The sequence below is a fragment of the Anastrepha ludens genome, chromosome 4 (genome assembly GCF_028408465.1).
Source record: "Anastrepha ludens isolate Willacy chromosome 4, idAnaLude1.1, whole genome shotgun sequence".
NCBI lineage: Eukaryota > Metazoa > Arthropoda > Insecta > Diptera > Tephritidae > Anastrepha > Anastrepha ludens.
This window is the reverse complement of record NC_071500.1, coordinates 71,931,119-71,958,702: the sequence shown is the minus strand read 5'-3', so window position 1 is coordinate 71,958,702 and position 27,584 is coordinate 71,931,119. Positions and strand designations below refer to the sequence as shown.

The window sequence follows — 27,584 nt, the reverse complement described above, 5'->3', positions numbered from 1 at the left end:
GTTGTGCATTTATTTATTTCAAGGCATTCCGTGGTGAGAGAATTTAATTGATATGCAATATGTTCAATATATCGGGTGTTTGAGACGCTTCACAACTTAAAACGATAATACAAAGCATAAATATTTTTGGATTGGATTTTTTTATTATAATCTAGTAGATGATTTCATGGCATTTATTTTTTAAATATGACCTTCGGCACTTGTCTGCCGCGGCTTCGAGTTACATAGCCCATTCGATCAGTCCAATTTTTTACTATATTTTCCAATAAATCTGAATAATAATTTAATTGAGCCTATTTAGCAAAAATGCGACGCAAACGATGACCATTTGGCTTCAGTTCTTGCACGAGCCGTATTTTGTAGGCAGTCGAAAGAGGAAGGCCGAGCTACCCCAATTTTTGTCTTGAGGTTTTCCACAAATGGACGACCCAGAGTTGTTTTTATGATTAACTTTTCATGGCAGTAATCACCAGGAGGTTTGATATTGCCTGCCGAGGTGCGGCCGCTAATAGAAAATTTGTTTCTTTTATTTGCGGCTCCGAACCCGTGCACGACCGAGTGTTAGTCAGGCACCAACACATTCGGTGGCCACTGCATATGCAAGGTGGTGCAAAATTAATCACTCTATCGGAATATGTATAATTTTTGCAAATGAAATTGTACGTCAATACTATTTGGCACTTTTGAACTAGACAACTCTAGTACAGAAACAAACAGGCATGAAGTGCGTATAGGTCAATATACTCAAAACACTTTTATTTTTTATTTATTAAAAAAGCTATTCAAAAACTAAACTGATGATGAATTTTGTGCCACCTTGTAAATATAATATGTATAAAATAATAGTTTCCGTCTGCCGTGTGCGATAGTGCATGACATACCAGAAGCAGACACCAGTTTCGTTGAATATTTCGGTTATAAAACATCAAAAAGTTGTTTTAGATAGCGGTCACTGCTATGCTGATATTGGGCGAGCTTCGTCGAGCGTGTTTCTCTCATGATATTGCTATCTGGCCCTAAAAACACTAACACGTACTTCAAAAATTGAATGAGGGGGCTGAACACTTTTGCAGTATGGAAGCGCCTGTTTATTAACTATTATTTTATGGCACAATGTCTAAGCGTGTACTATTTGACAGTTAGGTTCATTAACCTTCGTATACACTTCATTAGGGTAGCCCTCCTTTCTCAAATGCTTAATTCACTTCACAATTAAACTGTGTCGTGAAAGAAAAACTGAAACTAGGGTCCGAAAAAAAAAATTATTTAATAAAAAATATATCATTGTTTTGTGTAGAATCAAAAGAGATTTAGGAAACTCATAACCCTCCCCAAGGATAAACAGAGAATGATCACGTGCATTTGCAAATTGCTTAGTCATCTGCATAGGATTGGGATATGGTCAACTGGCTCTTGCCGTTTTAGCGACCAATCCACGAAGATTTCAATGCACCTACTCCTTGAATGTGGCACTATAGCTCGAAGACGATTGAGAAGAAAGCCATGTACCTTCAGTCCAATCCAGGTCTATCTTAAGTTTAATAGGAGAACTGGACTTGGATGAAGTGCTGTGAGAGTAGAGGCCACAAGAGACCATGAGGTCGAAGTGCAAACCTCAAATCTACCTATTCTATTCTATGATATTATATGTTATAGGTACTTAGATCATAATTTCAATACTTTCTAAATAAAATCAACTTGACTTTTATCGAATTGTTTAGCGAATTTTTATTCAGTCAAGAAAACAATTCATTTTGTCAAGTTCGGTCTCTGTAAGTCAAGTAAGTAGGGCTGCATTTGTAAGAAGTTATTAGTTTCATTCGCTGGTATTGAAAATAGTGTTAAAAAATCGTATATTAGCATAGAATGGTAATTTTTTAATGCTATTAATTAAATAACCGGAATATGGCTATCGAAAAAGTGAGGCTACGACAATGTCTTTCCATGAAGTAGTCATTTGCTTCATATTTTTCGCCAACAAATTGATTCGGTAATCACTTGATGCCAGGTTCCTGCTATTAGGTGGATGCATATGTGTAAGTAGTCAGTATCTTCCGATTTCTTTGTATCGCATCCCAATATCGAGCCGTAGTCTCCAGAAAAGTTCGTTCTTTCTTTAAACCGCATTACTCAGAATAAGAAAAAAAATATATATATATTTTCAATTTGATAAGTTCGTTTTAATTTTTTTACCTTTACTTAAACTCAGTTTAGAATAGTTTTTTGTTAAAAATTTGCGTAGGATGTATAGCAGTAGTAGTGGAATAGTGCGAAACATAGTCAAAAAAAAAAAATGATGAAAAATTGAAGAGTTTTGAACCAGTTCAAACTTGCACTTTATTATACTAAAACTTTACGTACTAAAAACGTACCTTACTCTTTGTTTTTAGTTCTGATTAAACATTTCGAAAGTTTCATAAAAATATGTACAATTTCCCTAATTTTTGTATAACTTCTTAAATTAACTAAACTTTTATAGGTGGCCGCGTAGCCGCATGGGTGGGTGCGAAAGGAAAACTAGTCAAAACTGGTAAAAAATGTTGAGGTGCTATATTTTTCGGGGGCTGTATTTAATTATTATTATTGGACGCCTTTTTCCATCACTTACGGCTTACATGACTTGCTTACGATTTTAACGATGAAAATGCAATATATGTCCTATTTTCGTTATTTAAATAAAACATGTCATTGTTCGAGTATTCGATTTTTAAAAATTATCATATTATAAAAAGTACCTGCGCATATCTATATATTTTGTATTTGCTTTTCTATTTGCCCCTTTGTCTATGTTTACATTTGCTTTGGGCGCAGAATTCATTAGGAAGGTGATTTAGTGGAATTTGTGTGATAAAATGACAATTTTAACGACTATTCTCCATCAAAGTCTATTTAGGTAACCATGAATACACAGTCAATCAACCATTTACCTAATTTTTTGCTGACGTCTGACTGCCGCAACTCGTTTCGTGTTCCATATTTTGCAATTAATAAAAGGGTAATTAATTTTAGCATGAAATGAATGGAAAATGTGTGTGTAATCCTATGCAGCTTAAATATACTAAAATTGCTTTGTGAAAATGTATGATGTTATTAACTTTGCGTGCCTTGCACACTTTTCTTCATTAAATGTGTGAAGGCTTGAAGGGATTTTTTCGTCTATAACTCTTATGATTTATGTATGGAACTACTTTGGAAATTAAATATTTAAAAAAACTTAAAATTGCATCTATTCTTTTTTTTTAATTGTTTTAAATATGACCCAAATTACCAAGCTTCCCTGGATGTTCAAGGCTTCTTCTTCCCAAGAAAAGGTTCATTCATCCCAATATTTGACTATTAATGCGCTGGCTGGACTATCTACAGGTTTGGTATTAAGGTTGCCAGTCTCCATGGGAGTATAGAAGAGCCTACTCAATGCCGGAGGCCCATTGTGATACCACTAATTTGAGTTAAAATTTCCCTCTAATGCCCAATGTCTACAGCAAATGTCGGATTTCTGTCTTAAAAATATTAATCAGTGTTCACAGTGTAAGATAATGAAATAAATGGTGTTCCTCTCACCACGCTCGGCTAAATTGAGGATCAAGGCCATCTAGGTCGTTGTTTAGCATCCTATAGTGCTACTTATTTTTAGTAGCCTGTCCTTCGCGTCGACAGCTAGCGTATGGCCTAAAAAACTACATGTTAATGGTGGTTCACGATGAATGTGACCCACTCCTTCACAGTATCCTTTTGGGCTCAACATTTTCGTTACAGGATGCTATTGTACATTTGACTTTTTTCACGAACTACTTAACGTGGAGTATTTATATGAATCCCCCATACACATTGATGTAAGAAAAAAGAGCATCTGGGACAACACGGAGCTCATAACATAAAAAACTTGTGTCATGTTTTCTGCAACCTACATTGATGCAGCGTAATTCCCAATAGTCCAGGCGATTGTACTTTGTAAGTTTCCTCGTCCTTTGTAAATTCTGCCCGCGAGGTATTTGAAGCTATTATTCCGACTGCGTATTTTTTACAGATACAGTCCGGTTCAGTTGATTAGAGGCAATATTTTTTTTTGGAATAAAATGGTTATTAAAGCAACCGTATTTGATCTGGTAACATAAAGGTTTTTGAGAATTCAAATGAAGACTGTACTTTGGTGGAAAATAAACAAGCATCAATTGTGATATTGGTCGAAGTCCAAATGTTGTGGATCTTTACGTGAAACAAAGTATTTACTATGGTAAGAACTATAACCGCAGAACTGCGATACCTTTAACACCGAAAGAGACCTAAAATCACTAGGATTGCATCAGATACCGCATTTTCAGCAGCAACAATTAAAAAAATGACAAATGTTGCCACCTGTGAATCCATTGTTCGAAAAGATATTCTAAAAGCGCCACATTTGAGGCATACAAAATTACAAAAAAGGCATTTTTGAATAAATTTCGCAAAAAACACTCGATTTCGCAAGAAACCATATGGCTTGGAGTTCTGTTACAAATAATAAAATTGCCGTGGTACACAAAGCGTATAAAAAAGTTAAAAAATTTAAGGAACAAGTTTTACAAGAAATTTGTTCAGACCAATGCCCAGTCCTATAAATACCAGTATTATATGAAGGAATTCAACCGTTTGGGCAGGTTCCTTTACAGAAAGTACATCGCTAATTTCGAATCAAGTACAATATAAAGTCGAACTCTAGGACGTTTTGGAATTTCATAATTTCGAAAAAATCGTGCTTACTTATTCCTTCATCTGTCTCTTTCAATAACAAATTTGCGGTCACTTCCAGTTCTGCTGCCAATCTGTTCGCAGATTTTTTCAAATCCAATTTTTTGTGTGTTGGTGATGCTCCTCATTTCGACTTTTCATCTGATATTAATTCTACACTTGATTTTGGCTCAACGTCTATTTCAGTTGATGATAATATTTTGCTATATTCAAACTAAAACATTGCTCTAAGGCAAACGTTAACGGTATTGCAACCCTTTTGTTAAAAGGTTGCCTTGCACTAGTTGTGCCTCTAGAAATACTATTCAATATGTCACTTCGTAAGGGTGAGTTTATCGATGCCTATTAATACATGTGGAAACAAGAGTGACGTATGTAATTACAGGCCTATATCGAAACTCTCTAATATTTCCTAGTTAATCGATAGCATAGTTAAGGATAAGATTTATTTCTCCTTTAAAAATAAACCAAGTTTTTGTCACAGGGCGTTCCACAGTTTCGAACCTTGCAGTTTTTAGTGAATACTGTATCTCAGCGTGTACTTATGGAAGCCGATTGCATCTACACAGATTTCTCCAAAGCATTCGAGATAAAGCCTCTCATAAGTTACTAATTCATAAAATAGCCTGCCTAGTCTTTCACTCTATCTTTTTGCAATGGCTTAAGTCGTATTTGAGTAATAGGTGGTGTGTTGTCTCTATTGACGGCTTTTCATCTAGACCCTTCCATACTATATCTGGTGTCCCTCCGAAAAGTATTCTAGGTCCCCTCATTTTCATATTGTTCGTGATATTCCTTCTTGCTTTTCATATGCTCAGTTTCTGTTATACGCTGATAACTTCTTCAAGCTGAGATTGACAGTCTTTTATTAAAAAATTATAATTATTATTTTATTAAATAAATTATTATACCAATTTCTAAAATCTTCGCGTCTTATTTATGAAAGCTCCTATAGTATTGCTAGCCATGTCCTGGAGACTGTTGATCAAATAAAAGACCTGAGTGTTTTTTTTTTATATTAAATTTACATTTACATATTAATCCCATTAACATTGCTTTCATTCAGCGGAATCGCTCGGAGTAATTGGACCCATACAAATTAAAATTGCGTTACAAAACTTTTATACGTTCTCACCTTGAGTATGCCACTATTATTTGGTGGCCGTAGGATTAAGAAAATCCAAAACGTCTTTCGTAAGTACAATTTTCGTGTTTACGTTTTAACTGAACCTCTTCTATCATATAATGCTAGTTTACTTCATTTAAATCTCAAAGCTCTAGAAAGTAGAAGATCTGTTTTCTCCTTAACTTTATGCTGGCCTTCTGGAAAACATAAACTTTAATGTTCCAAGAAGAGAACATCGAAATTTTACCCTTTTTACGGAAATAATAACAAAGAAAATTATGCCCGAATCGCGCTAATTGCTCGCGCAACCTCTGAAATTGTGTATATAGGTTAGGTTAGGTTGACCTGGCTGGCTGAAAACCATCATATAGATCCATTGGTCCTTAGTGGTATCAGATGGAGCTTGACCTTTACGTTTCCTTGAAGTTGGCTCCTTGTAATAAGCCTGCGTCTTTTGCTAATCTAAGTACCTAAGCTCTGAATCTCTAACCCCGTGAGACATTCTAATCGCTCATATTCTAAAGCTCCTAAACATTTCATTCAGGTTCTAGCTAATGCAGGGCAAGAACAAAGAAGGTGTTCTAGACTTTATATGTAAATAAATAAATAACTATCCCGGTGAGTTCAATCTGGATAAGCCGGATGGACGCATCATTAAAACGGCCTGGTCTGAAATTTCGTTAGGCTATCTGGAGAATTTGTACAAATCCATTCGGCCACGTATTTACGAAGTAATTTATGAACAAGATGGCAGCACAAACTATTGATCAAGCACTTGAATTATCTGAAAACCGTGGACTTAAGGTCAAATATGGGCTGTAATTGTGGCGTGTACTAATAAAGAATGACTGCTGTCTCTTGTTTTTAATCGGAATTTTGCAATGCCAACTGCTTCATCCAGTTCTAGCGCTACAAGACTTCTTTCCTTCATATGGCGAAGAGTGTGAACGATTCCTGGTTGGTGTTTTTACGCTATTATGTCGAACCGTATACTATTTAGTTGGTGGGTCAAATATCACGAACACAGCAAAATCACTACACTTTCGAAACTTTTTGTTTTTCATAAAAAATTATTTAGTGTTACTGAAGTGACAATTTTTGGTTTGATATCCACGTGATCGTTAATGTTTATCCATTCATAATAAAACTATTTTGTTGTTGTAGAGACAAGAGCATATACACCTTCCAAACATGTTTTGCCATTGCAGCGACAGTTCTTGGCGTGTGCCAGTAGTGTGGGCCTAATTGTCGTGATATAGAATTTTCGAAATTGTCACAGACACTAACAAAGACTCATTCAACTAGTTTTTCCTGCAGGGTAAGAACTGTAATAGATAATTTAATCTGGCGTAAGACATCCCAATCTTGGGACTCCAGTGTATTTTCTGTGCCCTAGAGATAAAGTAAAGTTTGCATTCTGAAACTGGAGCTATGCCTTTGATTTTAAACTGAATACCGGAGAGCTTCTGTGCTTAATGATAAAAGATTTAATTGATTTGTAATGTGATATTAATAAATAAAATTCAACAACCAATTTCCTTCTTGGATGAAAATGAAAGCATATGTTTGGACTTATGTTAGCCTTTATTTATTCAAAAACCAAATGACATTTTTTCACGAAGGAAGTTAGCGTACATACATGTTAGGGATGTCAATCCCGGAGTTGCAGTCTCTTTTAAGCCTGGGATGGAGACAGCAAAATCCCAAAAAAAGTAAAAAGTAACACTTTGTGCTTACAACACTTTTTCGGTGGAAATCAGCTGGGTTTTTTGCGTTCAACATTTAACTCTTTAAATGACTGAAATATTATTGTAGTATTCGTGTTTTATCAAATAATATTAAAATTAAATGAGTGACCCGACTAGAATTACAGTGAGGCATGCCGAAGAATCAGTTAGGCCCGAATTAGGCAAGCCTTACTGAGGAACGCCTCACTATTACCTTACCAGGCCCACGTTAGGCAAGGCAAAGATTGGCATGCCAGAAGAATACCAAATTTGTTTGTGGTCACGAAAATCTGTGGTAGTGTCTCACTTAGGCTAAAATGGAATCCCTAACTGATTTGTAGAAGGGCATCCGGAGTATTACCGAAGTTCGGTTTTTCGAACCTGCGCGTAATAAGGCAGATGTGTGGCGATACCTTTCGGGACTTGGGCCTAGTTTGGCTGCCTTATGAGGCGCAAATTTGGAATGCGGTCAGACTTATTTGCGCCTAATCACCGCCGTACCAAAATTTCTAGTCGGGGAACGGCCATCTTCTTTCTGTTTTTTCGCTATAAACACACGTTCGAAAGTTCTTTATATGGAAAAATATGCTCAACATCAATTCAATTTATGTAAATTGTATGTGAAAAATTTGTCAGTGTTTGATGCGATTTTGGAGCTACTTCAAACTTAAGATTTATTATATTAAAATTTAGTAGGCTAACTGCATACCCAGAAGTTTTTCAAACGTTCCGATAAAAAGTTGAACATTTTGATGAACATTTTTTAAATTTGTTATTTTGCTACGCAATAAACAATAAATTAACTAACGAAAAAACTATAGCTTGAAAATTATAGGGAATATTGTAAACCCTTAAAGTGATTTAATTATGTGAACAAACTTGGGTAGTTAAAGCTCATTAATTTATTATATATTTTATAGAAGAAGAGCTTCTCAAGCAATAGCTCCTTCGAGTTAAGTTGTTGCAAAATAATGAATATCTAAACCCCAGAACTAGTCCCGGGATTATAAAAATGGGCATCGTTAATAATTTATTTTTACTCTTTTTTTTCTATGTGAAACTACCCACCCGAAATTTGATGAGATGTAATTATAATATTATTATTATTTAATACTATTAGTTGCTATCGCGTCGGCTTTGGGCACATAATGCCGCATTACGCAATTAGTAGTGTAGTCCAAATACAACAAAGGATACCGACGGCAATCGCGACGACTCATATTAGGATGACATGAATGCTATATCCAGAAAAATCGCGGCACCCCGGAGTTGCTATTTCGAACAACGAAATCCTGAATTCATTTCCAGAGTTTCCCGGGATTGAATGCTCTAGTATTTACTTAACCATACCTTCCGCAACTCATCAGCATGCCAACTGTTCCGATTTGTGATTTGCGCAACAATTCTTGTCAACACAAAAGCCTACCTGCATAGCCTACTAATTGAGTTTATTTTACACCAGTATTGAAAGAATGCAAAACAGGGGCTTGCAAACTTTATTGTGATACTCCGTTCCTTTATTTTGAATAACTTTTTACTAAATCCAAAAAAAGAACAAATATTTTGAGTGATGGAAATCTTTATTTTGACTCTTACGCGCTCCATTGCTTGTCTTTTTGTGTGTTTTGTCCTCTTATAGCACCTGTAATATATTTTTCGGCAAAAAAGTTATGCTATGGTAATTAAATAGGAGGAACAGGCAGATAATAAACCATATTTTGCTTTTTTTGTTTAGTTATTTACTCACATGGATTTAAAATAATACCTTACTAAAGCTCCAAATCCGAACTTCGAGAGTACATACAACGGGAAAATAAGTGTTTAAGTGGTTACTTAATGTCAATGAGTATTGGATTAATATGAATTGCAGATCTTCAAAAAAAGCATTTTTAAACATTAATACAGTTAATACTTGTTTCCTCTATTTTATTGGGTATGGGAATAAGTTTCCACCCTCGTAAAAAAGGTGTCGCTGCTGATACTATTTTTGCGTTCGCTCTAGTAATATACTGGCAATGTAAAGGTATATGTTCCTCTCAAAAAAAACTGCATTTGCGGGAAGTCATGCTTCAGTATTACCTTTTAAAGAAAAGTGGAGCTGAAACGTGTCGTATATTGATCAATATTTACGGTACTCTCGCTCCATCAAATACTACTTGCAAAGAGTGATTTCAACGCTTCCAAAGTAGCAATTTCGACGTGAGTGGTAAAGATTGCGAAGGGGCACCAAAAAATCGTAGATACTCAACTACAGCAATTATTGGATGAAGACGCATGTCAAACCCTTGATGAAATATCTTAAGATTTGAATGTTGACAGATCAACCATCGGTAAACCTTTGCACGTGAGGGAAACGGTCCAGAAAGCAGATAAGTGGGTGCCACATCAATTGAAGGAGGGGGATATCGAGAGACGTTTGGTGACGTCTGATGCTTCTTGAACGGCAGAACGGTTTTCTGCATCGCACTGTCACTGGCGATGAAAAATGGATCTATTATGATAACCGTAAGCGTCGAAAAAGTTAGCGATCGTTACCGACTGCAGCTAATGCGTTTGAATCGAGCTCTCAAAGAAAAGCGGCCGAAATGGGACGGTAGACATGACAAACTGATTTTGCTAAATGACAACGCCAGGCCATACGTTGCTAAATCCGTCCAGAAATATTTAGAGGGACTGAAATGGGAAATCTTGCCCCGCCCGCCGTATTCCCCAGACATTGCACCTTCGGATTTCAATCTGTTGCGATCAATGCAATCTGCCCTTATTGGAGAGCGGTTCACTTCTTACGAGACCATCGCAAACTGGCTCAATGAATGGATCAAGTCAAAAGAACTCGAATTTTTCGTCAGAGGAATCCGTATGTTGCTTGAGATGGAGTAAAATTGTAGCTTCTAAATGTTTAAATAATTCGTAATTTTGGAAAAAAAGGACGGAAACTTATTCCCACACAAAATATCAATGTAAAGGAATTAAACAAAAACTAGGTAGTAGTTCACAAGGTGTCGTAGGTACCGTAGGGGTGCCGAGGAGAGTGGTAGAGAGTAGTAGTCTTTAGTAAGTAGGTGTAGCTGTGAGGCTACATACAAATCGTGAACACTGTTATGCTGGTATAGCAGTACTCATGAGAGTTTGCGAGTTTCCTCTTTACGGGCATCATCCCAAAAAAACATTCGCCCCCGAACGGTAGATGGTTTTATACGTGGATGGAATACAATCAGAGGCTTACCATTATCTGCCGAGCGGGACAACTATTCGAAAAAACCTTGTCTACCGTTTGGTGTTTCATGACCGAAGTTTCGAACCTGTGCCGAATGGTAGTCGGACCTTCAGGTCTCCGTCATAAACTGAGTCACATTTATCATCCAAAAGTGATTCATTAGGATGCTCCGTATCCGTATCCGCAAAATCACGATGGCCATTTGCTCATAATTATATTCCGCATATAATGCCGAATTCATACGAATAAAGTCGTTCTGAAATTTAAATTCTTAACAAAATTTTGCGCCGCATCAAGAGAGACTTGGCAAAATTATCCTATTCGACCGCATGCCGCAAAAAGAAAACATAGAAACAATGTAATGGAGGTCTTACCACATGCATGTTTTTTTTTTGCTACTAATTTTTAATTTTTTGCTAGGTAACTAAATTTGGCTCTTGTGTTGGACTTTAGCTCGTCGGCAGGCTATGAAAACTTTCGAGGTGTTTCTGAAAAGAATAATCATCTGGCGTTCGGAGGCTGCGTAAAACATCTAATCGCACACCACACATAAGAGGAAGTCGGCCAAATAATATTAAAAATAAAATTAAGTCGTTTGCAGACGTTCAGTTTGTGCACCACTGATGTTATGTTTTGTGTTATTCTATGTTTTAACTTATTTATTTATGCAAAATTTTCATTCCAACTGTCAGCAGCGTGTTGACATTTGATCGATTAACCAGATTCACATAAAGCTGTATCTTGTAGCTGTAAAACAAAAACAACCACTATAACTGTATTAAAAATAAAATAATAATTGCAAATGCGGTCAGTCTTTGTGACTACACACAGGCGCCGCGTGGTTAGTTTACATGACCACAACAGCTATTGATTGAGTTATTGATGGCGCGAGACTGGAACTTTGACGGCCACACTCTTCTGATGGGGCGTACAGAGAACATAGCGAGAATGCATGGGATGGCTTTTAAGGTGACTGACTGGCATAAAGTTTTTGCGAAATTAAGCATTGTGCCAAATACGGCGGTTCACGTACTGCTAAATAGCTATTTTATATCTGTATTCTCTATCTTTTATTCAGCAGCTTGGTAGGTATAACTTGTGTTATTATTTACATAGAAAAACGAACCATTTTTGTATAGCCACTTAAAATTCAATCAAGATTCTTCTTGTGTACGAGCAATTATTTTATATGCATGTATCTGTTGAATTGATGTAAATTTGTGGCGTGTATTGTTTGATTTTTTTCTGAGGAAACACAATAAATGCGAATTTTTTCTGCAACTTTTTTTAGGTAGCGTTTTCGTCTTCTGTTTTGATTTTTGTTTTTTGTTGAATACGTCTTTGTATGAAATAAATTATTTTGAAAATATTTTAAATAACAAATAAATCCCCGATGAAAGGAATGACAGATAAAAGAATAAAAAATAAGTGTACACGAAATTATTGCAGTGAATATTTCAATTCACATTTCGAACACGAACTCACGCCCGAGAGTGTGGTGCTGTTGTGCATGCACAATGAGTTTTGACGATCTTAGCGCCTTTTTGGTTAGTGGCGGCAACGCAATGCACACGAGGGCGACTCATTCAGTTCCTGTAAATAGAAGAAGACGGGACTGCAAGTCCAACTTTTTATTTATCGTAAATCGTCAAAAGAACGCATCCTAATTTTCTGGCTGACCTAATAAATAAATCAGATTTGGTTTTTTTTTTGCAGTTGCCCATTTGAGTTCGTGCACCCAAGAGGGTTTGGCCGAGCTTCTCTTCTTTTTTGTGGCATGAGTCTTGATGTTGTTCCACAAATGGAGGGACTTACTGTTTTAAGCCGACTCCGAACGGCAGATATTTTTTATAAGCAGCTTTATCCATAGAAGAAATCCACGCCGAGGGCGACCGCTAATAAAAAACTTTGTATCATTTAATACGGATAAATGGTAATCACGCACCAATCCATTCGTCTACGGCTCCCGTGATCGTCTAGTGCTGGGCCCTACGTTGTTCAACGCTATTACTGGCTCCGTAATCTTTTGCTGATGTTAGCTGGTAATCTGCTGTAATATTGCATAAATTATTCTGCACAAAATGACAGTCGAAAAAGTTAAAAGACAGATGGAAATTTTGACCTAACAATAATAATAACTGATGAAATAACTGAGATAGTGACTGTCTGTATCACATTTATTTGGACTACGTTCTTTGTAAGGGTAAGATCTGAAACATTAATTGCAACTATAATAATAATAATAATAATTTAAATCTCTTATTTTCGAAATATGTTTACAAAACATTCTTTTACCATAATTCGAAAAACGCCTTTCCCACTTGAGTGGTACAACTGCGAACCACGATAGGCAAGAAAATGGCTTTAATTGCATTAAATCTAAGAAATCCTAAAGTAGTGTTCCATCTGCTATTTGTTTCGATAGTAAAACTGCTAGTATGCCGCATCATCGCAGAATTTTTCCATTCCAATTTTGTTCAAAATAATAGTGATTCTAATGCTATCGCTTAGATAGATGTTTAAATCAATCTTCAACTCCGAATGTTGGGCACGTAAGTGTTCCAGATGATGATTTCATACACGGAATATTAAGCTTAAAACACTCCTCTCAGACTCATATCGATTGGCTTCTGTCATTTTTCGAAAGACATATGCGGCAGTTCTTTCTCTTCTAATCATATTAAATGAGTCATTATCTTTATCTGCAATTTTCATCGAGGACTGGAAACTAATAATATCCCCAATTTTTAAAAGCGGCAACAATAATGAAGTAAGTAATCATCGATCAATTTCCAAGCTCTCGACTATTTCCAAACTCTTTGAAACCATTGTCAAAGAAAATATGTCCTTCGCCACTAAAAACCTAATTGCGTGCAATCACTGGACGGTCCAAAATGTCTAATTTAGCCGTTTTTAGTGAATATTGAATTCGTCAATCGATATGGTGGCCAGATACTTCGGCTTCAAGCTAAGGATTTCTCAGTCGCAATAAGCAATTGAAACTCCGTGAAGGCAAATGGAAATGGATAAGTCATAAACTACGGACACCTGCTTCCGAAATCAGTAGAATGGTCTTCGATTGGAATCCAAGCGAAACGCGCAGGAGTAGACGACCCTGAGGTTCATTGAGACGCAGCCTTAATGATGAAATCAGTGCAACGAGGATGAACACGACGTGGTCTCAAGTGAAGGCAAAGGTTGAATGTCGAAACATTTTTAAAACATTTATGAGGGCACCATGCGCCCACCAGACGGCGCTATAGCAACTTATTATTATTATTTTTGTTGCATTAGATCAGCCAGCAAGTCTATTGCTTCAAAGATTGATTTTCTTATACCTCCAAGAAATCTTCGTAACACTTTTCCTTTTATTTAAAGAACTTAAAATTACTTAAAAACAAAATTGGATGCTTAATTTTGCGCCACCTTGTAGAATACTATTGACTGCAAAATGTTTTTGATTGACACGTTTCGTATCAAAGTGATTCCGTTGAATTCCCTGCCGGCCCAAGTTTTACTGTCGAGGCACTAGAACGATAGCGGAGAGATGTGTGGGAATACCACTAATGTAACCTACTACAGGGTGGGCCATGTAAAATTTGCTTTTTGAATCGGCTATAAAAAAAAACGAATCAATATTTTTTCAAACTTTGTTTTTTATTTTGAAGATTGAACATTGTCATTTATGAATGAAAAATAATATCGTTCAAATGACTGCCACGACTGGCTTTACAGGAGGCCATTCGATCAACCCAATTTTTAAGCACATTTTCGATTGTTTGGGCTCCAATTTCATGAATGGCAACTTCGATTTCGTGGTTTAAAGCGTCAATGCATGGTTCGCATCGCATTTGTTCTTAACGGCTACCCACAAAAAATAGTCCAACGGGCTTAAATCACAGCTCCGAAGCGGCCAATTGATATCGGAATTTCGGCTGATTATTCGGCTTTCAAAAACGGTAGCCAAAAGTTCGAGTGTAACTTTGGCAGTGTGACAAGTTGCACCGTCCTGTTGAAACCAAATGTCGTCCATGTCATCCTCTTCAATTTTTGCAAACAAAAACTCGTTGAGCATGTCACGGTAACGCTCGCCATTTACTGTAACCGCGGCTCCTCGCTCATTTTCGAAAAAAAAAAATGGCCCGATAATGCCGCCAGACCAAAAACCGCACCAAACAGTGACTCGTTGTGGATGCATTTGCTTCTCTACAGTAACGTGTGGATTTTCTGAGCCCCAAATCCGAAAATTTTGCTTATTGACGTAGCCACCGATGTGAAAATGAGCTTCATAAGAAAATAAGAAGAAGAAGACTCACCACTTTGGAAATAGGTTTTCAATATTTCCCAATTTTGTTCAGGCGTATAGCGTCCCATTTCATAAATGTCAAACCTTTAAGTAAATTATGAACACATTTGACATGTCATTTGTGTTACCATTCTCAAAAAAATAGGTGGTTCAAAAAGCAAACGCTATATGGCTCACCCTGTACTACCACCAATGCAACCTACTAGTGGTCTTAATTCTGTCGCAAGACAAGCCAGGCTTGTACTTATATGGGTTCCGGGACACTCCGGTGTTCAAGGAAACGAAATTGCCGACGAATCGGCCAACCGTGGATCAGCGGTGCCCCCACAGGGGCCAAAGCCAATAATCGGAATCAGTCCCGCAGGAATCAAGAATTGGATCAGCGATTATGTAGGCAATCTACATAAAGAGCGATGGTCCGGTCTAGAACGCTGCAGAACTGCAAAGTGTTTTGTGACAAGTCCGAACAGAAAACTGTCAAACTTTCTACTAAAACTTAGAAGGAAAGACATTCGGTTGACGGTCGGCATCATTACAGGACACAACCCATGGGGTCAGCATATGACCACCATTGGAATCATCGAGGACCCGGTATGCCTGTCGTGCTTGGAGGAGGCAGATAGCACTGAGCACTTTCTCTGTGAGTGTCCTGCCTTTGCTAGAGCACGACTACGAGTATTGGGTTCCGATGTCATGAGAATGAGTAATATTCGTTTTCTAAAACTGGAGGATATTTACAGATTTGCCAAAGAATCTGGAAAATTCTCACAGGACTACCTATCTCTATCTCTGTCTCTATTCTTTTCTATCTCTTTCTCTGATACTTTTCTCCCTTCCTCCTTGACTATCTACCCCCTTTCCATAGCTTTAAATACAATGGGCTCTTTAGCCTGAGTGTTTTAGGAGCCACCAAATCTCCTGGTGCTCCTTGGCTCGACCTTTTCAAATTCAAAAAGTGGTATTTTTTATACTTTTATGTTGTATATCTATTTTATGCTTCAGAACTTATTCCATTAAATTTGTATTCAAAATGCAACTGAAAATCTTACTGAACTTGAACAAGAATAACGTAACCCACATGTGGGTTACATGGACCCCACGGAAGCAGGCCCATAACCCAAGTATGGGTTACGCGGAACGAAACGTGTTAAAAGCGAGCACAACTTTTCACAATTGTAGGCAAACAACAAATAGGGTTACCACAATACCTGCACATTATGTGTACAATGCCAAACAATTTCATATCAAATATTAACTCGCCTCGCACAATACTCCCTCCTTCTGTGCTCCGACACCGGCTTGGAAATACTTCTACTTGGTAATAATTGACGACTGCGGCAATACTGCGCGAATTATCGAATTGATTTCTCCTAAGCTGGTAGTTATTTTGTTAGCAAAGCAATTTAAATGAAAATGAGACGGACATTAGTGGCACCTATGCATACAAAGTACTCGAGAAGTCGTAACATATTTAAAATTTCTACTAAAAGTGTCGCTGCGCCAATCTTCAAATTGCACATAAATAAAAAGCGCAATAAAAATAGCAAAAACACGTGTTGTGCATTTTATCAGCTTCTTTGTGACCATAGCAAATTATTGTTTATTTATTTTTGTATGGTTTTAATGTATTATAATAAATTTTCATTACATCTGCTCATTGATGGCTTGTAGCCAAAACAGATTAAAACAATGCTTAAAAGCAATCACAATCAACTGTATCAACTTATCCTAAGCATATTTTTGCCTATATTACAATTTTATTTCTTCTCTCTTTAAAATACGCAACTCTTTCTTTCTTAAAATATTGTATACATGATTTCTATTATAATTTACAAAAGATATTTGGCATAACATGTGTACGTACGTACAATTCAATAAAAATAAAACAAAACAACAAAAAACATTTGCGTAATCAATCTTAAAATCAAAATACTTAATATTGCACAATTAAAATAAAATTAATTGAAAGCTTATAAATCTTTGTGACGTGAGTTTTACATACATGCTCATGCATGTGGAGAGGGGCAATTAAAACTAGGTCGACTAGTTATTGCAAATTCCTAACACTTAATAAGAGTTTACATTTAGCCGAAATAACAATAAATCAATTATACCAAACATTAACTAACTGCAGCAGCTAAGTGGGAAGATATCATTAAAGTTAATCACGTAAATGGCTGCTTACGCCAGTAACTTTCCAAACTAAAATATTATATATCTATGTAAGATAATAAGTGAACTTATACAAAATATTTGACACGCATCACAGCACCACGTCCAATGCATCGTTTCTCGCTTGGAGGTATTAAACTCGAATTCTCCAATCATTGTATGTATATACTCGTAAAATTACAATAATTTCTAGCTTTTTATTGCTCCACACTTAAGAATTATTTTGCATGCGTGCACAGAAATTATATAGGAGCTGCTTGTCTTCAAATTGGTATACATTATTTATATGGCGCAGAACACGCCCGTCCACTAAGTGCCTGGCATAATGCACAGCCTCCAGGCGGTCCTTTGAAAGACCCACTTCGATCAGCCAATCCACGAATTCGGTGCCGTAAAATACTCTGCGATAGACTTTAATACGCCACCTGTGGAGAATAGAAAGAAAACAGATTAGTTATAAGAATTTTCAAATTCAGTGTTAATAAGATGAAAAACAGGAAAATTTATACTAGGGCAACTGACCTATATACTACTAATACTAGTATTTTTTCAAGTAAAGTAAAATAGAAATATTACAATGAATTTTGTTGAACTATAATCTGGTAGATAATTTCCTGGCATTTATTTTTTTGTTTTAATGTGATATCTGGTGTATGTTCGCCGCGTCTACGAGTTTCAAGGTCCATTCGATCGGTCCAATTTTCGACTACTTTTTCCAACAAATCTGGTCTTTTGGCGTCAATGGTGGCTTGAATATTGCAATAAATCGATTGTTAAGCGCGCTGTATGGAACTGAATGTATCGACCACATTTAGCTAATAAGTTTAAGGATACAAAAATTCAGTCAGCATGGCAGAAATAAGGACCCGATGATGCCGCCAGTGTTCTACCAACTTCGGGAACAGGTTTTTTTTTTTCAAAGTATGTACATACTTAGCCCTGCCATAAGTTCTGTTACAAACAAAGGGGTTAAGGGCCGTCAAAATTTTCAAAACATTGTTTTTTTTTTTTAATATCTTAAAAATACTGTGCGTTTTTGCGTTTTTGAACTGGTGATCACTGTAACTTAAAAACCGCTTGGTAGATTTCAATAAAATTTATACTGCTTTTGAAAAATATAAAAAACTCGTGCCTGATCGAAGGATTTTTTGACGTGATAACGTCTTATAATTCGATTTAGCCGGCTGCACGCACGAAAAAATGTGTCGTTACCTTGCTCATTTGTCGTTACCTTGCTAATTGCCGTTACCTTGTTCATTGTCGTTACCTTGAATGAACTGCAAGCGAAAGCGCGGAACGAACGACAAAGCAAACGAACGGCAACGTTCGACATCTGGCTCTGTCCTACTTGAGTGAGCATATATATGTATGTATATGTATATATATGCGCATTTCTATATAAATTCACATACTTGTATTTGCATATGCCTTCTTCCTGTGTGCATGGTAATGAACCATTTCTCTGTTGAGAATAGGACGATGATAGAAAAAGTAGGAAATGAAAGGGAGTGTTTCGAGTGTAAAGTGTCTTGAAAAAGGCAAATCGATGATGGTGCCTCTTAGTGTTGTTGACTTATTAACGTCTGATGCTCAATCGAAATTGAAGATATCTTTCATGAATTTGATAAATGTTTCATCATTTTTCACGTTTGTGTAAATGTAACTTGACCTATTCCATTGCAATTCCATTTACCTCCACCTCTATATCAATACAAAATATCTATCAAACAAATAAAATTTAAAAAAATTGCAACCATTCCATCAATATTTACTTATGACGTTGTCACGTTAAACTATCGTCAGTAAACCGACTTTACAGACAACCTCTTTTTTCAAAAATTTCGATTTTTTTAAACAATTATTTGCCGGTTTTCCCCCTTTTTTTAATATTTCCTGTGGCCGCTATATTGTTAATTGTGAGAAAAGCTTGATCAGGCACAAGATTATCTATTAATAAAACTCGTTTCTCTTGTCCGACTGATTTTAGATGAATCTCCAAGGACTAGTGATGATCACCGCAAGGGACTTCTGCAGAAATGGGCTCCACACAAACAGCGATAAATTTTGCAATTATTAATTTTTTTTTTTGAAAATTTGCTAAATTCAAGCCGAAATATGATGTATTAATGCTATGTTTTTTATATTTGTAAAATAAAGCAATTGACTAGCAAAAAAAAGTTATTGAAAATCATAATTTTTTCGAGCCTCTGACTACCCCTAACCCCTTAAGTCCGATATAAATATGAAGTTATAATACTTTTTTCCTTAGCCTTTCCCCCCCTTCCATTCTTAACAAACAAAATTTGCCACGAAACTGATGAGTAGACAATGCACATGAACAAAAGTAAAAATATCGGAACTTTTTTCTGCGAATTTGTTCTCGCCGTATGCATTGTAAAATTTGTGACAGACTTTATGGCAAATCGTGCGATCCTTTATTTATATAACTATATAATGCAATTAGATTCTTACCAGTTATGCACTTGTAAGTGGGATCTACGAGTTTGTAAATGATTTAGGAATAGCTTTTTGATATTATCGAGCTCTCTTAAATTTGTGCAATGCATGCATTCATAGCATCTTGAATTTATTCAATTGTACAAAATGGTGTAAGCACCTAACAGGTATATTAAGAGGTAATCTTCATAAGATGTCAATATAATCATATGGCACATTTAGTACAAAGAAACACGACGGAAGCGATGTTAAATTCAAAAGCTGACATCGCCAATGACCAGTGGCGTATCTATAGAATGTAGTGTGATTAGAGTAGTTGATTTTCTCTTCTTCCATTTACCTTTAAATACCAGTAAAACGATATGACGGGTTGTTGTTGTTGTTTTGTGAATACGCGACTAACAAATTTTATATATTTGTCATTCAATCCATTTCTTCTATTTTCTTTCCCTTGACAGTTCTAATTTAAACAATGTTATTGTTGCTTGAATGCCACCTTGAATAGATTCGCCTTGGCAATAGCTCTGAAAAGTTCAGTAGTCGTAACGCAAATTTTATAAAAAAATTTTGTAAACTCTTAATTCTTGTTATGTATAGTAAGTGGATTAGAAGGACCGCATAGGAAGTGGCATATTCCAAACGGACCTTAACAAATGCTATGTACAACTTTTTGTGAGTACAAGGATCTTTAAAATGTGTTCAATTACGCCGGACAAAGGCTAGCGTAACGTAAGCATTCGGAATTAAATTATCTACGTATATGGTTACTGAATGTTGGAGTCGAAAAATACCTCTCTAATTTGGTCGACAGTTTGTACTCCCAAACATGATCAGTATAATACTATACAGTATTTACTTTTCCGGAAAAAACAACTCGAAAGCATTTATCCAGATTCAAATATACCTAAATGATTTTTCTCGCTTCAAAAATAAACTCTGTTTATGTCAAATTGCAATCTTCAAAATTCGGTATGGCGGAGTAATTTTCAAGATCATCAGCGTAAAGAAGGAATTTCGAAAAGAGAAAAGTGAACTTATATCATTAATAAAAATTATAAAGACAAGTAGGCCGATAATACCACCTTGAGGAACACCAGACGATTCCTGGAAAGAACGGGAAGTAGCGTTTTCCAGTGCAACTGGGAAGGCCCTACTAGATAAATATGCGAGTTACGAAAGTGGAAAGTGGGTTCTGTCCGTTAGGTGACCAATAACGGCAATTGTCCTTATTTCTACTTCCATTTAAATTAAAATGGGCTTCATTACTCGAAAAACTCCAAAAGATAGTGTTTACCGTAGGAAATCGCTCGAACATTCTGTCACAGAAATTTACGATTTCAATTTTGAAGGCTAAAATCCTAGTTTTCTAGTTGTTGGAAGTCTCAGAGCCGCCGCTCTCTTGCGCACGGACTGATGTGGTTTATCGTGCAAACTTGTAGCGACGAGTTCAACATTTTCGTTTGTTCTCGATGTACCCCTGGGAAACTTCGAAACTATTTATGAAACAAATCCCACTTTGGAAATCACGTAAAGACGAACATTGCAACGTGGATAAAATCTACGACGTACAGATGCATACAAATCATTGGCATTGAAACACGCTTCGAGTGCGAATGCACTTAGGTCACTCGCCCACTGCGACATCTGGACTAAATAAAACGCTCGAATAGCGAAGCTAACGCGATCGCCTCCACGCTTAACGATGATAGATTACAAGGTTTGCTATTTAGCTATGGTGAAAAAGAATATTGTGAGGGGAACTTTGGCTGTCACATCACTTGTGGATTCGGCAGCCGAATTCTGCACGATCATTTCTCATGTATTTACACACTCGTCCAATCAGTCGTTGTTCAGATGGCAACGAAGTGTCATTGGTTAATTTTTTCGTATATCACTAACACAATCTTAGTTTTTTCGTAAACAAACCGTTCCGTGACCACAACTGACGCCAGTCCATCAGCCGATTCTGTCAAATTCGCTCAGAGCCGACTTTTTCAAATACCCTCAAAAATTTAAATATTTAAATAAGTGTATATTAAAAATAAAACGTGCAACAAGAAATTACGTACCTTTTCAAAACATGTGAATCAGCTGATATTAGAAGAAAACACTATGAACGATCAATAGGGCTGCATTTGACTTTAACTAAGTACTAAAATTAATATTAAGCATTTTTCTGGCTTTTTATGACTCTACTGGGCTGCAAACAACTGTAATGCGTGTCACATTTTTAAATTATGTTGATTGTTTAAAAATCAACATTTGTTCATTTTTTATGGAAGTGAGAAATTAGTGTTTTCTAAAAGCTTTTGTCAGGCAATGACAAACCATGAAGAGCATTTCTGCCATGAAAAAGATTCTTATGACAACCAGCAGCTGTTTAAGGCGATAGAAAACGATACTACATTACGACAGACACTAAAAGCTAGAAATAAGGCTTCTCATCGCTGTAAAACTTTTCTGCAATTTTATAAGTTTCATATCCGGATCTCACCCTGAATCTTCGATCTAATACATGTTATGAATCTCACACTGAATTTGCGAATTAATACATGTTATGCTGCTCACAAAACTACTGGGCCGGCGAAGTGTCTGACCGAAAGAGTTCCAATCAAATGTGGGCTTCATTTTGAAAAAAAAAACTAGGTTATATTTAAAATTATAAAGCAAACGTATGGCCCCTATAATTTCGCCATCTAGGAAATAAATATGTGGATGTATATACACATATAGGAAATAACATTTGTGATCAATAGCATACCAATTACAATAAGTATATAAATATGATAAAATTATCCATATCCATATGATGATGATAAATTGCTATCAATGGGCGCATTGTGCCAGACAAAAAATATTATAAAAAAATTAGCCCCATATCGAGTAAGTTAAATATGTACATATGTTTGTATTGAAATTTTTGACCTGTTTAACTGGTTGTGGTTGAGAAAGTTTTAATCTAAGACTTAATTTAGTTCTCTAAAAATGTTATGCCTCAAACTAATTTCATACCCATAAGAATGAAAACAAAAAAGCAAGCAAAAATCTGGTGAAACCTACCTTCGATCCTTGGCAATATCTTTTTTACAATTATCCAAGTGATGATTGCGGAATTGTTCGCAAATATGTTTGGTTTCCGGACTGAGACTTGACCAGTGTGGCAAGGTCAGTACATTTGCGCCGTACCTATATGGATTAAATTGAATAAGGTATTGATTTTAGATGGAAAATTGTTTTTACAAATCCGAGACACTTCTACGCACCATAATTTGCGCCAAATTTTCACCAAAGGTGTCAGCAGCTCACTAGTATCAGTGATAAACACTGCCAACACGATTAAACTCTGACCGAAATTCAAGAAAGCGTCGAGAAAACTTAATTCCAGATAAATACCAGACATTCCATCCATGACCAGAGTCCATATAGATACAGCCAAACCCTGGGAATATAATTGTTTTTGTTTTGTTTTATAAGAAAAATCAGACTTCTCCAAAAGATCTGCTATCATTTTTCAACATACCACAAACATTGAACACAGCAGCAAGATCAACAATACTGTATGCTTCAAAGTCTGATGTTCGTCAGCATCACTGGGGCATTCCAACGGTTCTAAACCACGACGTGATTGGTCTTGATAGCGCTCAATAATAGTTTGACAACTTTGACGCGAAGAGCTAGCGCCACAGTTAAAGGCCGGACTACAAATCCCTGAACGTATGCCAAGGTTTCTAGACGACGAAGAGAGACAGAACGTAAAAAATGTTAGTATATTAAGTTCTAATGATAGTGAAATCTCAAACTTACTCATCCTCGAATTGATCTGTCGATGGAGTGATTGCTTTATCAACGTTTCTTTGTCGTGTTCCATCTTCTGGTGTTGGATTTGAGGCCGATTGGCGCCGCTGAAGCAAATCTTCAATATCTACAACAACAGTTGTGGTTGTTGGAGCGGTAATGGTGGAACAACAATTGCCATTACCACCACCACAGCCGCCAACAATCGTGCCCGCATCATTATCTGCCGTCGAAATGATATCCTCGTCATCAGAAGATGAATAGGATGCGTAACGGCGTCTTTGTGTAGGCGCATCGCCATTGGCTACACGCGCACCCTCCGTATTCGAAAGTAAATTTGCAGTCGAAATGGTCGATTGTAAGTCAGAAGGTTCTACAAATTTAGCAATCATTGGTATATTAGCGTTAAGCTCATAATAAATAAACAATTTTCTTACCGGAATCAGGATTGGATAGCTCGCGGGTATATGTTAAGTATTTTTCATAACGCTTCTTGTAACGTTGATGCATAACTAAACAGCCGACAGTTACTGCAATTAAATTTCATAATAAGGCTTTAACCACAAATATAAGGCAATTGAAAAGGGCTTATTATACTGGTGTTTCAATCAGATTGAAAACTTTAAATATATCACTGAAAGGCCGCGCAAAGCACCAGGCGTTTATCGACTTCAGCAACCAAAAAAAGCTGCAATGGCTAGTTAGTGACTTAACACGCACAGTTAATAGCCATGGAATTAGCTTTTCGGTAGCCGTTGAATGCCGCAAACACCGCTTATGCCTTGGAGAACCCATCGTAACTTGTCAAAAAGAGTTTCCTCATCACTAAAATAAATACTAGAATTTCCGAGAATGAATAGGTAATTACTACTTACCGCAGAAGCACATAACAAGCATAAACACGGTGACGGCTGCCTGCGCGGTGCCAAATTGAAAACTAGGATTATGTTTATCAGGCGATATAATCTGACTATCCAAAGCGATTAGCAGAGCTGAGATAATCGCAGGTATACCCCAAGCAAGAGCGATCTGTTTGAAGGAGGAAGTAAATAATAGTTAAATTTATATACCTGCCACAACGAGTATTTCAACTCACCATGTAAGGCCACATTTTCAGCACAAAGCACAAACTACGACATTGCAGGAACAACAAGGTAATTGCCAAAATGGCTGTCCATAATCGACTACTAAACGACCCCATGTTGAAGAGAATGAACTGCAAGTATATCACCCACTTTTCCACGTGATCGAATTTCGCCCAGATTATTACCGCCAAGCAGCACATTAATTGTGAAAGCACCAAGCAAAATGTTATACGTTGCGGCATGCGTCTGAAACGTTTTGTCACAATTAACAATAACAGAACCCAACCACAGGCAGCAACACCGGCAACGCTTATGTCAAATGAAAATATATCCAACTCATGTATATAATCCACTGGATTCAAATTTGTCAGTGAAATCATTTTAGCCGAGATGAACATTAGTGGCGCCGAGATGAAAGTGCAAAGCACCATGCCCGTAGCGACCTAAAGCAGATTGTCGAATTAATTGAATTGCCATTGTACCAGTTCACTAATGCTGCTTTCACTTACCAATTCTACTTCCACATTATATTGTGTAGCGATCACAAATGCGCCCGGAGCTGACGGGAATGTACCATACAAAAATCCGAAAGTACTCAATTCAGTTGTGTCATTGAAATCTGTACCCGCCTGCATGATGTTTACTGTCTGTCGGCACACTAGTGGCAGTACCAATCTATAAAATGCATTTTTGTATAAATTTAAGCCGGCCGCCTAAGTGTATGCAATATTTTGTTAACTTACATTTTAACCAATATCAAGATACCGGGGAGCAGAAAGCCTGAGCCACGTAATGAACCACCTTGCCCAACGATTTTCAAGCCCAGCAGAAAAAGCGCTGTCGCCGAGAAGGATTGGCCGAAGACACGCAATACACTCGCAATTACCTCGGGCATACCGTTCGGAAAGACAAATGCGCCGCCAACGCCAAGCAGCGTCATTAGTAACATGGGATTGAAAAATAGCGATTGAAGCGTATGCAAAACAAGCAATTGGTTTTCACTTAAACAGCGAGCGCGCTTTGTCAATTGTTCGGCAGGACAACTGTCCGGACAGTTGAGCGATTCCTGAGCCTAAGAAAGGGGAGAAAATATCAATTAAAAAACTGCAAAAATCCGAAAAAAATTTTACCTACCACTTCGGCTTTAGTTTGTATGATTTTGGATATTTCCATTAGTACCAAACCGATGGGATTGAGCACCGCTAATGAAATGGGAGACATCAAGTACAAGTAAGAAGCATATTCCGGATGCACATCTTGGTATAAGGCCAATACTGAAAGCAAACCACAAATAAATTTGTTAATAAACGTTTTAATTCAATGAAGAAAAGAAACTTGTAAAAAACCCATCTACCTACCTATAGGGTAACCAATCGCAAAATCATTACTCTGGGTACAGAAAATACTCAGCAAACCGGCGCGAGCATAGTTGAGCGGGCGTGTAATGAGCAGTGAAATTATCAGCACAGCAAAGAAAACGATAGTCTTAGAAATTGCCATTGCCAGCAGAAAAGTCCAATTTACAGTACTCCAATCAAGCTCGACCAGCGAGAGAAAGATTAGTGATGGCAACGCAAATGTACCCACGAATGTGCCTAGGCCTTTAGTTTCGGAATTTGAAATGATTTTAAAACGACCAGCGATATAACTGTGGATTAAAAGAGCCATAGAAGTATAAGAAAATGAGTAAGTGGCACTAAAATATAAAGAATATAAAAGTAAATATACTATAAGATTATCGGATTAAATTTTTGCTGCCAAACAGATTAACAGACCAATGGGCGGACTGGACTAATCACTTTCTCTTATCAATCTGGATATTTTGGCATACATACACATATGGTCACTAAAATAGATACCCTATGTCCACACGGAAAATGCAAGTTTTTTTTAAATTAAAAATAACAGATATTCAATTGCATGTGGTTTTTATTTCATAGATGAATATAACAAATATAGATAATCATTCAAGGATCTTTTAAAACTTAAACTAGTGACAAAAGAAACAAAACGGAAAAGAGCCTGTGGTCATTAAAATAGGCACCAAATAGAAATAGATACAACACAAACAGAGCTTTGTTATTTGATTTAAAATGCTGTTTAAATTATCGAAGATTAATCAATAATCACTGTGTCCACCATGATCGTCAATGAATTTTGTATTCGATTTGGCATAGAATTGATAATCCATAATAATGGTAGGTCCTTATGGGAGTGGAATACCATAGTTGTTTGATTTTTCGGGCTTAAGGGCATTTAAAGTCTGTATCAGAAAAAAGGGATCGCGATTATTCATGAAGTATAAAAGATATATATTTAAATTTTTTTTTACATGAAAGTATGTACAAAACTACCAGTCGCATTTACTCAATAAGCCGTGTAGTCTTCATCGTTGTCGAGTATAGCCTGACATCTTCCTTAAGCTTTGAACCGGTTATTCTGCGCACCTCGTCGACAAACAGGACTAGATTTTGCGAGCTTAACGCACGAGTTGCTTTAAATCATGGACTGGACTTCCGGCAAGATACGTTTTCTGGGGACTGGGAAGGACAGTCCAATACTGTGACGCCATTTTCTTGTTTTGTTGTTTCTCAATGTGTTTTTCTGAGAGTAGTTGTTTTGATGATGTGGGACGGTACGATATGATCGTCTTCTTCAGTCGACGTACGACGTTCCCTTTTTAGCAAGAACTTATTGCGCTTGGCGTAGTCACAAAGAAGGGTCCCCCTTAAAAAGTTGGACGACCGTTGATTATCCTGCTTTTTTGTCGTCACTTGCTTCAAGCCGCACTCTGAAATGTCATCAAAATTTTTGTACACCTTATACCGCTGATTCCACATCACAACAAACTTTTTTTGATTTTTTAATCACTTTTACAGCCGCGGCGACACTAACCTGAGTTAGCCCTTAAGTGGGACTATTATGCACCAAAAAGCAGAACGAAATATACCTATCTTGAAATTACAAGAAA

The 27,584-nt window shown here is 36.7% G+C and overlaps 1 protein-coding gene across 1 annotated transcript in view; it reads right to left on the bottom strand.

Moving 5' to 3' along the window:
• Positions 1-16,667: 16,667 nt before the first annotated feature.
• LOC128859763 (integral membrane protein GPR155) overlaps positions 16,668-27,584 on the bottom strand; it is a 69,992-nt gene continuing 59,075 nt past the window's right edge. The window contains exons 2-13 of the mRNA XM_054096824.1: positions 25,972-26,261; positions 25,748-25,887; positions 25,357-25,685; positions 25,123-25,288; positions 24,625-25,056; positions 24,404-24,557; positions 23,966-24,058; positions 23,538-23,901; positions 23,254-23,461; positions 22,997-23,172; positions 22,794-22,919; positions 16,668-17,701 (exon numbers count right to left, since the gene is read on the bottom strand). Of these exons, the coding sequence (XP_053952799.1) occupies positions 17,488-17,701; positions 22,794-22,919; positions 22,997-23,172; positions 23,254-23,461; positions 23,538-23,901; positions 23,966-24,058; positions 24,404-24,557; positions 24,625-25,056; positions 25,123-25,288; positions 25,357-25,685; positions 25,748-25,887; positions 25,972-26,261 (2,692 nt within the window). The 3' untranslated portion in view covers positions 16,668-17,487. The remainder of the gene's footprint in view (positions 17,702-22,793; positions 22,920-22,996; positions 23,173-23,253; positions 23,462-23,537; positions 23,902-23,965; positions 24,059-24,403; positions 24,558-24,624; positions 25,057-25,122; positions 25,289-25,356; positions 25,686-25,747; positions 25,888-25,971; positions 26,262-27,584) is intronic.